This window comes from Ornithodoros turicata, chromosome 3, assembly GCF_037126465.1.
Source record: "Ornithodoros turicata isolate Travis chromosome 3, ASM3712646v1, whole genome shotgun sequence".
Classification (NCBI taxonomy): Eukaryota; Metazoa; Arthropoda; class Arachnida; order Ixodida; family Argasidae; genus Ornithodoros; species Ornithodoros turicata.
Window position 1 is genome coordinate 32,746,845 of NC_088203.1, and position 11,633 is coordinate 32,758,477.

General features: G+C 46.0%; 1 protein-coding gene across 2 annotated transcripts; it reads right to left on the minus strand.

Annotated features, from left to right (window-relative positions):
* Window positions 1–539: 539 nt before the first annotated feature.
* On the minus strand, window positions 540–11,309 carry LOC135388393 (mucin-17-like). Of its 2 annotated transcripts, XM_064617951.1 has the most exons (10): window positions 11,157–11,309; window positions 10,955–11,087; window positions 9,959–10,876; window positions 9,578–9,894; window positions 5,344–5,444; window positions 4,384–5,193; window positions 4,187–4,323; window positions 3,220–3,372; window positions 1,795–2,100; window positions 540–713 (listed from the first exon to the last, which is right to left on the minus strand). In XM_064617951.1, the coding sequence occupies exons 4-10, from the start codon at window positions 9,592–9,594 to the stop codon at window positions 606–608; spliced, it is 1,632 nt and encodes a 543-aa protein (XP_064474021.1). In that variant the 5' UTR covers window positions 9,595–9,894; window positions 9,959–10,876; window positions 10,955–11,087; window positions 11,157–11,309; the 3' UTR covers window positions 540–605. The 2 variants fall into 2 exon arrangements, with proteins under 2 accessions (XP_064474021.1, XP_064474020.1); XM_064617950.1 differs by having other exon boundaries at window positions 9,578–10,876.
* Between the last annotated feature and the right edge of the window lie 324 nt (window positions 11,310–11,633).

Sequence of the window (11,633 nt, forward strand, 5' to 3'; positions counted from 1 at the left end):
CAGTATTGGATCAGACAGACGTGCAGCATCTCGATTGGGAAGACTTATGGACTACTTTGTTGCTTCCTAACAGTAATGACACTGCAGGGAGTGACTGAGTAGGTAGTTCCCACTCCTCCGCCCATACACTGCATGATCTCACCTACCTACTATCCTGTCCAGCAAAAGGAGCTATCCAGATAGTACATCGCAGTACTTGCCTGCGAGCATGCCTCTGGCTTTGATATGGGCTTCAGCTATCATTTCATTGCAGTTTCATACCATGTAAAGTCGGAAAAGTTCTTTAATCAAGCTGTTCGTTCTGTTCACCTGAGAAAAAGCAACGACTAGTAGAAAAAACTGCAATAGGAACTTTTCGATACAACTAACTACAACTAGCGAGCCAGCTAGCAAAGTTGAAACTTACCGATATGATATCGATACCGATAGACCGTTACGGGCAAACGCACAACCTACCAATGTTCTATAACAGCGAAATTATACACCTCAGGAAATGAGGCAGATGCACGACTCTCCATGTCATACTTTATGGGAAGATCTATATTTCATTTACTTATTTCATTTATTTGTACCCTCAAGGCAAGCATTACAGAAGGGATATATATCTATTTCACTGCTACGTAGTTTGCAATAAAGCCCTTGGAAGATGTATTGCCATTATTGTAGTAATGCAGGAGTAGAGTTCTTGACGAAGATGTTAGTCTTGACGGAACCTGGAGTAAGAGTAGATTAAGACAGTGACTACCTGTCTTCCGCAGTATACAACGTCGCACTGTGCCAGCAGCGAAACTGGGTGCGCAGAGAGGAAGCATTTGAAATCTCGTAATGTCGTAACATGCTCTCCTAACATACTCACTCGAACATGAGGACACCATCAACATCAGTGGACCACCACAAACACCGATGGCGAGTGGAGCTAATCATACAAGCCATTTCTGAACTCAGTGCCACAACGGTATTCAACGGTATCTTCACAATGCTAATTCGAAGCTTAGTGACATTGTAGTCTGCATCGGGGAATCGAACATGACGTTTTAATGATCAACGCCAGCTTTATTAAGCCATGCATATCGCAGCGCTCTCTTTCACAATACCTGCTTTGAGCATATGTCAGCTTAGTGCCTACTAAGCAAGACAGTTTTTAGAGAAATCCTAAATAAAACCTTTAGAACAGGTTAGTTAGTATCCCATGATACATAAGATATCCAGCGTATAGTTGATACGCGTTTCTCGGGTGCTCGAAAGCATACTAAATTCTTATCAGAAGAGACTGTGAAAAATATGAAAGTGTGCAATTCGAATTCGAAAAAATGACCCAAGAAATGAGCGTCTCGATAACCAGCAGCGTAGCGAACAGCCATGTTGAGCCTGTTGATCGGGAATCCCATCTGGCCCTGTTGTGTTGCTAAGTTCTGTTACAGCATAAGAGAGGGAACTGGGATTCCATCGAGAATGTGCAGATAAAAATACTTTGTGCACACTAGCCAGCCACTATGCATGGGCAAGAACGCATGACACCTGTCATACTACCTACCACGGCCAAATTATAAAAAATAATGCATTTTTGAAGGGGTCTTTGACTGCACTAGGAATATAGGAAAGCAATCTCGATGCGTCGAACAACAATCACTGCAAAGATGTCGTGTCTTGCTATGGACGTTCGTGGGGTATTTGAGTTCGCATAAAGACTTACTACTTGTTGCAGCACGTAGTGGTTACGAAATGTACTTACACTTACTATAAGCATACATGCATCACTATGCATTCGTCGCTATTCAGCAGTGCACCGCATACCTTCTTCCCGCAGTATTTTCCAATCAGAGGCGACATTCTGCTGCTTCCGTCGAATACGTCCAGGAACTCGCAGTCGCAACAATCATCCAAGTCGAACACGGAAAATGACAAGCTCACACGTGCCCCATTGACGGCCTCCAGGATCCATAGTTTATCTACCTTGTTCTTCAGTTCTTTCTGGGATTCGAACGACAAGAATTTGGCCATTCTTGACACGGCCTCTAGCTGTCTTGTCCTGCCACAATTGACGGCAGCAAATTCTGCTTTGAACGCTTTCACTTGTCTGTTGCGATCGTACGTGAACGTCTGCGTATGAAGTCAAGAACAAATGTTTGCAGAATATGCGATTATACATAACGCAATTGCAGAAATAGTCAACAAAAGACGCCATAACTTACACGTGCATTCTTAAAAAAACAAAGTTAAGAATAACACCCTTGAGGTGGTAACGGCCTGCCACATATGTTAATCCCTTAAGGTGTATGTTAAAGGTATGTGTTATGCCCTTTGGCAGGGTGGTAGGGTTAAACCCTGGTTAAGGTTTACCACCTTGGCGTTTAATGTTCTGCCCTACGCAAGGTCATAAATTTACCAGTTTAGGGTTCTGTACCACACAGGAGTATTTATGCATGTTGGATATAAACGGCTTGATGCTTAAGCACCATCGCGACAAAGGGAATTAGCACGAAGAAAATATGAGGACACACAAAACGCAAGAAAATATTAGGAAATATATTTCCAGGAGCAGCATACTGCTAGTAATATTAAACCGCGACCGGTGTTCTGAGGCTGGAACACAGAAGCCACAAAGCCCAAAGTGCCTAAGATGAGCGGCCGTTAAGCCATATTCCAAGACACGGTCCTCCAAGGCAGGCTCGCCCTGAAAAGAGCAGCAGGCTCACTTTTACCCCCTTCCACCGCTTACGCGGATCTGAAGGAAGACTTGAGGGAAAGGTTGCAATTGCACGAAGTGTTAACGTTTGGAGCAAAAGCAGTACACCTACATAAACAAGCATTCAGAAATGCTTATGCCTCCTTTACGAGAAACCCGGTTTTAAACGTGCGAACCTCGCAGATTTTGTTATTCGAGAAACATTATATACGCTGCCACAAATCACACGTTCTACCGAGCAAAATGCTTGTGCGTTAGCGACTGCGCTTTTTTACAGAAATTTAAACTGCACAAGCTGGACATTTCTTTCGAAGCTGGCTAGAAGCACATATTCCGTGGCGCGAGCGTTTACCACCGAGTGTGTTGCCAACCAAACGGGTGCGATGCGTTCGCGGAGATAACGAGCGTCGTTAAACCCCATGCAACCTTCCCAAACGAGGGCGATGCCATCGACGTGCTAAAGAAAGCGCTTACCACCTTTACAAACCCATTTTTCCAAGAAAAAGGCTTGAAATAATCGAGGAACGACTCACCATATAAATCATACTACCCGTGCTTATAACCTCTCGGCGCTTTCTGGTACAGAATAATCCAATTCTTTCGTCGCTGGGGCTCCCACCATCGTAGACAGCAATATCGTCATTGAAGCATCGCGATGAGTCCTCCTGGACGATGTCTAGAAAATTCTTCCAAAAAATAGTCTATGAAATACTGAACGGGCGACGATGCATTTCAAAATTAAGAGGAAATTAAGAAAGAAGATGGCGCCTTCACTGGGCGCAAATCTGTGCATGACGGGGGCACGACATGTCTGGAAAGATGTGTCAGTAACTTTCGACAACTGTTTTCTAAGCCGGTGACAACGCCAGTAGAGAACGACAACGTCCTAACTAAATCTCGTTGCTTTAGAATCCCAGCGACATTGTTCCTCCCAGGTCGCCAACACAGATTGGGAAAGTGCCCCCGCCATACATGCGCCGTTGAGAGGGAAGGAAATGTTCGCTCGTACCTTGGTCGCGTCACCTACACGTGGAAGAGCTTTGCTGATTCTTTCAAAATTAGCGAAATTTAGTATTTCGCGTGAGCCTTTGAGCGGCCTTTTCTTTGTAACGAAATAAAATAAACGCCATATATTAAGAGATAAACTGATGTTCTGAGGCTGGGGGAACAACATAGAAGGGACAGATACAAACAAAGCCTCAAATTGCCTAAGAAATCAACGATGAAAGATGAAAGTCACTGAAAAGTCACTGAAAGTCACTGATGTGGGTTCGATCCCTACAGCTGGCTAACCTTTTCAGTGACTTTCATCTTTCATCGCCATATATTAGTCTCGAACGCCACTTTCAATTGGCTCTCTGAAACCATACTTATGTATAACGGTGGTAGACTGTCTACCCAAAATCGATTTGGGATCTCAGATGACATGTAGTTACCGCCTCTCTAGAATCACAGTTACCTATTTCGTGACAGGCGTGTTGGGAAATGCATTTGACTTACAAGTCGTACTTGGCAGTTTGATGGTGCCCTGATGCACCAAGTTCTGTGTAAATAGCTCGGGTACGCCGCAGGGTAGTTTGGGGATAACACTTGCCCGCTAATACCGTCCAGCTTGGTGTTACAATGTGCTGAGAACGCTGAAAACAAATAAAGAGCTTTGCACGTACATGCTTTAATTGTCGACTCGCACATCTTACGTTTAACCGGCGTTGGCGTGATGTCCACGTCCAAGTCCAGCATTGTAATTGAAGTTGTTGTATCGCCCGCGGTGGCACTCGGCGTGGTAGTCGGCGCAAAGGTGGACGTGATTGGGGTCGATGCCGTAGCCGCAGTTGCAACCACAGTTCTAGCTAAGGTTCTAGCCGTAGTTGGGGCCACCATAGTAGTCGGAGTTGTAACAGTCGTTTTAGCAGTTGCCGATGTACCTTTCGGTGCCTGAGAGCTAGTGAAGGTGGATGCGGCAGATACTGTGACACCGCTGGCAGTATCTGCCGTGCTTCCAATAGTATTTGCAGTTGTTGATGTAGCTTTCGGTGCCTGAGAGCTAGTGAAGGTGGATGCGGCAGATACTGTGACAGCGCTGGCAGTATCTGCCGTGCTTCCAATAGTATTTGCAGTTGTTGATGTAGCTTTAGTTGTATTAATCGCATTATAAATAGAATTGCGAGATCCTCTGGCAGTGCTGGCAGTATCTCTAGTGCTTCCAGTAGTCTTGACTGGCGTTGATCTAGCTTTAATTGCTTTTGTCGATGCACCTTTCGATGCTCGAGGGCTAGTGAAGATGGATGCAGCAGGTACTGTGGCAATGCTGGTTGTCTCTGCCGTGCTTGTAGCAGGCTCGTCATTTAGGTATCGATCGAGAGGTAGTACAGTGACAGACCAGGTTGTAGGCATTTCGCTGGGAACCGTAGCCGAGGTTTTGATGATACTGCTGTATAGCAGGCCTTCGTTCCGCATGCCTCCTTGCTTGTGCGCTACAAACGGATCCATCGCGGCTGAATGGTGAACTATATAGAGGAGAGAGAGAAGGGACTGAAAGAAGATAATTTCCAGATGAACAGAGGTGGGAAAGATACATCCCGATGTACGAGTTTGATTGTGTGTGGCTTTATCCCATGTCTGGGTCTATTTCAATCAGGGGAGAGAAAATCCCGTACTGGGTGATTTCCTGTGAGCATGCAAGCCCAAGAAGCATGCCCCGACTACGAAGACGACAACGAAAGGCATCAGAACAGCCATGGTGAGCTTGGGCTTCCCTCTGAAAAAGAACGTGTACATACCGCGTGGAGTAATAGACAACGTTAAAGTAACGACTAGCACGTTATGGGAATTTACACATGTGGATGGTAAGGGACAGTGATGCTTGCACTTCAAAAAAACAGAACTTCGCCACATAACGCGCTAAAGGCCAACCAGTTCAAAGAATGATGCCGTTATCGCTCCTGGTTTGAGGAAGCGTGGGGCGTACGCCTTTTTGTGAAAATTGACCTTTTTCACAACTGCTTATGCGAAAGCGCATGACAGTGAGTGCGCGCCAGACAAGGTAATCTCCGTGTTCAATTGATGGCGGCGGATGGGGACCAGTGGAGACACCGCACGAACGGCGCGAGCTCGTCGGTCCTACTCCGGACCGTTTTTTGGTCCTTTGTGCTACCCACGGGGTTTCTTTTGGCGCGTGCGGAGTGTGGTTCGCTCGAGATCGGCTAGGGTACTAGGAGAGTGTGAAAAAGAGCTCTACTACTGGTAATATCTATTTATTTACTTATTTATTCAATGTAACCCAAAGGCCCCTTGGGGCATTACATGGGGGGTGGGATAATGACGGACATAATGCATACAAGAGAAAAATAGAAGAAAAAAGAAAATAAGGATGTACAATGCTTGTTACACATGAACCACTAGGTAGTAAAACATAAGCCAAAACAGAACATCAAGGAATATAAGGCAACAATGTACAGAAAAGAAAAAACTGAAGAAAAGAAAAAAAAGAAAAAAATGAAAAAAATGAGGAAGGAGGTACAATGCTTGTTATACGTGAACCACTAGTTATTAAAACATAAGCCAAAACAGAACATCAAGGAATATAAGACAACAGTGTACAGGAAAGCCTAATCCGGTTATGCTAGTTATAAATTGGTGAATGTTGATTGATGTGCTTAAGGAATGAGTGATGGTCCGTGATATATGCTATTTGTGAGGGGAGGTCGTTCCAATCAATGGCTGTTCTGGAGAAGGAGGATTTAGAAAATGCGTCCGTCTTGCAGTCGTAGCGGTTGACTTTGTACTGATGATCACGACGGGGAAAGATTAGCGGAGAGCGAGAAATTGGGGATATGTGATGAGGTATAACGTGAAAATACCTATGAAAGAGGGATAACCTTGAAATGAGACGACGGTGAGCGAGCGAGGCAAGGGAAAGCTCTTCTTTGATGGATGTTATAGAGGAAAAACGAGAGTATATATAGTCACTGACGATGAACCTTGCTGCTCGGTTCTGGATGGATTCAATTGCCCGAGAGAGATAATGTTGATAGGGGTCCCACACTGCGGAGGCGTACTCAAGTTTGGGTCGTACCAGAGAGGTGTAAGCAAGCTTTTTAAGATCTCTGGGTACTGACTTAAGGATCCGTCTGATGTAGCCACGAGAGCGGTTAGAATTGCCTGTAATGAATTCCACGTGTTTGTTCCACGGCAGGTCAGAAGAGATAATGACGCCATGGTATTTATATGTGCCGGCGTACGAGAGAGCGTTGTTGTCCAGAGAGTAAGAGAAAAGAGGGAATTTCATTGTGTTACGACGGAGAAAGGACATACAGCTGCACCTATGAAGGTCAAGGGGCATTCTCCATGTTAGGCACCAGGATTGAATGACAGAGAGGTCCTGCTGCAGGGCAAGTTGGTCGGAGGCAGAGCATATTCTACGGTAAATTACACAATCATCCGCGAAAAGTCGAACTGTAGAGGAAAGGTTATTAGGGAGGTCGTTAATATAGATTAAGAATAAAAATGGGCCGAGGACCGAACACTGCGGGATACCGGATGTGACTGCAATACGGTCGGAATGATTGTTATTACACATCACGAAGAATGACCTGTCAGAGGAACTCACGTATCCAGCCGAAAACAAATGGGTCGAGGTTTAGTACAGAGAGCTTATGAAGAAGGTACTCGTGGGGGACCTTATCAAAAGCTTTCTTAAAATCTAAGAATATCGCATCGGTCTGAAGTAACGAGTCGGAATTAGTAAATAGGTCATGTAGAAATCCGACGAGTTGCGTTCCGCACGAGTTGTTACGCCGGAAGCCGTGCTTTAAAGGGTAGAAAAAATTGTTGTTTTCGAGGAATTTAACTGTGTGGGAGTAGATAATGTGTTCCAAAATCTTGCAACAAACACAAGTTAATGAAATTGGACGGTAGTTGCTGGCTAGTTGGTTACTTCCTGCCTTGAAAATTGGAACGACCTTCCCTATTTTCCAGTCCGCGGGGAGCACCCCTTCCTGAAGCGACTGTGAACAGATTGTGAACAGATTAAGATTATGCTGGAAATGTGCTTCGTAATGAGTAACATTTTCGCAGAAATAGCGTCATGGCCAGAACTGGTAGACGGCTTCAGTGATTCGATGACTTTACAAATGCCTTGTGATGAGATCAGGATGCCATCCATCTGAGCATGTTGCCTTGGTGCTACATAATTGTGATGACCGATTGTTGGAGGGGCAAAAACAGAAAGTGGAATCGTTTTGCCAGTCGCATCGGCAATACGGACGCTGTCGTTAGCCTTAGGTGATATCACCTTCCAGAATTTCCTGGGATTATTAACGAGGAGTGATGGCAGGTCGTGCGCCATGTATTTTTCTTTGGCTTGTTTAATTGCGGATTTGTAAGACACCGCGCAGGCGCGGTAGGCGTTCCAGGTGTCGGGATTATTGTGTCTCTTGGCCTGCTTGAATAAACGTTTCTTCTTGTTCAGCAGTGTTTTGATGTGTTCACCAAACCAAGGCGACTTCTGATACGAGCGGATAGATATCTGCGGGACGTGCAGATCGAAAGACTTATTCACGGTATCACGAAAGAGACACCAGTTATCATCAAGAGAACGGTGGTGGAAACCCAAGACAAATTTGTCATGGAAGGCGCGAAGGGTAGCGTTAATGGCTTCAACGTTCGCATTCTTGTAATCCCTGTAACCTTCGTTGTATGAACGCGATTTGATGGATGCTTTGATGACATATGAAAATGAATAACCTTGTGATCGCTAAGACCGTCAAGAACTGATAGCGAGCTAACATCGCTGGGACGGGAAACCAGTACTAAATCCAATAGCGAATCGCACGAGGAGGTTTGCCTGGTTGGTTGTGGCACTAGCTGAGACAGGTTGACAGTCTGAGCAAGATCGAGGAAAGCTCTCTTCGGATGAGGAGTCGATTATAGCGCATGCTTGATTGTGCCAGTCAATACTCGGGTAGTTAAAGTCACCAAGTAGGATAAGGGGATAATTAGCATGATTACTGGTGATATAGGCGAGAATGCCATGCAATGACTGAACAAATGTGTTACTAGCATCCGGAGCTCTGTAACAGGCACCAATAATAATGCTAGGGTAAGTCACTGAAAGCGATATCCAGACAGTTTCTATGTCGCAAGCACATGATGGGTAATCAGGGTGGGGCACAAAGAACTTTTCACGGCAATCAGTACGCCACCACCTCTCTTCGACACTCTATCGCATCTAAATATAGAGTAGCCGCGGAAACATGGTATAAGTTTACTATCGCTGATTAAGGGCTTTAACCAGGTCTCTGTCAGTACTACAGTGGCGACAATGTCTAATAGTGTTACAAAAAGGCGTACGCCTCTTGTTTTCAACAAATCAAGAAAGGGAACGATGTGATTCTATAGATGATGGCTGGCTAGGAGCGCGTTATGTGGTGAAGTTCTGTCTTAAAAGTGTAGAAGATGGTTCGAATACATACGGGAATTTGTGTAGGAATGATGTGTACGAGGTTTGCTTCCACACTACATTTTAGTACAGTCGCCTTGCGCTGTAACCCGGCTGGAAAGAGGCTCTTCCCTTTCATCCCTAGCTGTCTTCGTGATCATTGACGTATATTTGGCATCTTAAAAATTAAAACTTCGGGGCCCTAGATTACGGTACGGTCTCGGACGACCCCCAGGACGCGTCCAGGGTGCAATGAGCGAGCGTATCTCAGTCGGACATGTTATCTACGAGGGGCGTTCAAGTCAAACCGGGCCTTTTCATTTTTCGCAAAAGTAAAATGAACCTACAGGCGAGGAATTAGTTTTATTTTTCAAAGTAATCTCCAGCTGCACTAACGTACTTGTCCCAGAGTTTCACGAGGGCTTGTATGCCAGCAGCGTGGAAAACCTTACCGGCGCGCAGCAGTCATGATCGGACCGCATTCTTGACCTCGTCGTCGCAGCTGTAGTGGCGGCCCCCAAGGAACGCCTTCAGTGGCCCGAAGAGATGGAAATCGCTGGGGGCGAGGTCGGGAGTGTGTGGGGGATGTGGCAGCAACGCCCAGCCAAGTTCCTGTAAGGTGCGTGTCGTGAGATGCGCGGTATGCCGGCGTGCATTGTCCTGTAGAAGGAGGACTCCTTTGGTGATGAGGCCCGGCAGATTTTGCTTCAGCGCCTTATGCACATCCCTGAGAACCTTGCAGTAATATGTACTATTGATGGTGGTACCACTGGGCAGAAAATCAACATGAACAACGCCAGCCTTGTCCCAGAAAACCGTGGCCATGATCTTACCCGCAGACGGGGTGCTTCGGAACTTCTTGGGAGCTGGCGAGCTCGGATGCTTCCAATGTTTTGATGCGCGTTTAGACTCAGGAGACAAATGCTATGCACTCAAACGCTTTGCTGCGGCTAAGTGTATCGTGGCCATACTGAGCCTGAAGTCTTCTGTGAATTTCAGATGACTTTACGCCTTCATTCACGAGAAACTTCATGACAAATCGCTGTTCGACGTGCGCGCTCACCTCGTTGTCGGCCATCTTGTCCAGCACGTGTCTTCTGTTGTGCACAAACTTTGGGCCACTACGTGGTGAACCCGGAGGCCTGTCGCGTGTGAAAATGACGAAAAAGAAGTAGCGCGAGCCATTTCTACACTCAGGAGACAGCAAGTACCGGTTTGACTTGAACACCCCTCGTATATATCTTTCGAATTTCTGGAATTTCATCATTTGCTTGCGGATTCGACGGATTTAGCACTTTGTAACACTTGGCCTATCCTAATCATTAATCTGCTTGGTACTGTGCGGTAGGAATTCTATGTCGTGGCGATATAGCAACAGACCTTTTTGGTACGTGATGTATTCGTAATTTGTTATAGGCGCTAATTATTTTTCTAGATGGATAAAGTACGACAATGGCATTTTGCGCGCGCAGTCTGACAGCGTCACCGCTTAGAGCGTGTGTGGGGTGGGGGAGACTCCGCCTCTCGAACCCCCACCTCGCCCAGGCCATTACAGCAACCCAACCTGGACCAACCTGACTAATCTAATCTAACCTATTTTAATCTAACCCGACATTTGACATTGCCACAAGCGCCGCCACCGCCGCCTCCCAGACATGCGTTAGGTTAAAGCCTCAAAAGTAACCCAATTGAACGAGCCACTCAGTACACTACCACTCTCATGTTATTCAGTGGTATTTCTTACAGATGAGCTGCAAAGCAAGGACACTGTTGTAAGTTTACTGACATGTAAAGATCCGTAAAAGCAGAACATATCGAAGACACCTCACTCGTAAAAGAAATGCCTCTCGTAGGTCTGGAGGCAGCTGCCCCATCTGAAGCGGAACGAACTAGTAACGGCAATGGCGTCGTAGATGACGTCGGGAAGATGGACATTTTGCCAGAGATGTGATCCTTGAATTGCTGTAGACACAGTTAGAGGGAAATGCTCGTATCATTCAATGTGTAGATATAGTGAATAAAGCACCTTACCGGTGTTATGTTCACACGACGTAGTTTTGTATCCAGCAGTGAACGCGAGTCACGAAGCGGAATAGAGGCACGGGAGAATTTATTCTTTTCTTCTTCTCCTTCCTCGCAGATACTGGCCGTGATTCAATTTCTCGTGCCGATGATAACCACGCAGACCACGGTTAAAAAAAAATCCAGACCAGAACAAGGTGTGTACAGCTCGAAGCACAGTTAACTTGAACGCGCCTCCGACCTGCGGAGAAGAGAGCCACCCTAGCGGCACTTAGCCGAAATGAAGGGAAAGAGTGTTTAGACTGTCCCACTTGTGGTGCAGGGGTGTCTGCCTTGCCATGAGCTGTTGACTCGGCATTGCGTTACCATCAGCTGTTGTTATCAACGGAACCCCAAGCAGCACAACGTACCGAAAGTCGAATGCAATAAGGGTGGACGGTATGTGTCTTATCAATGTTATTTTGTTTCACGAGTCTGCTCAAGGCC

Bases quoted from the DNA above. Each gene is read 5' to 3' on its own strand.
- LOC135388393 (XM_064617951.1), bottom strand. The intron at 5,194-5,343 runs GTACGGGATTTT...TCCTCTATATAG, and splicing joins TGCTCACAGGAAATCACCCA to TTCACCATTCAGCCGCGATG. The intron at 4,324-4,383 runs GTAAGATGTGCG...ATTTGTTTTCAG, and splicing joins CACGCCAACGCCGGTTAAAC to CGTTCTCAGCACATTGTAAC.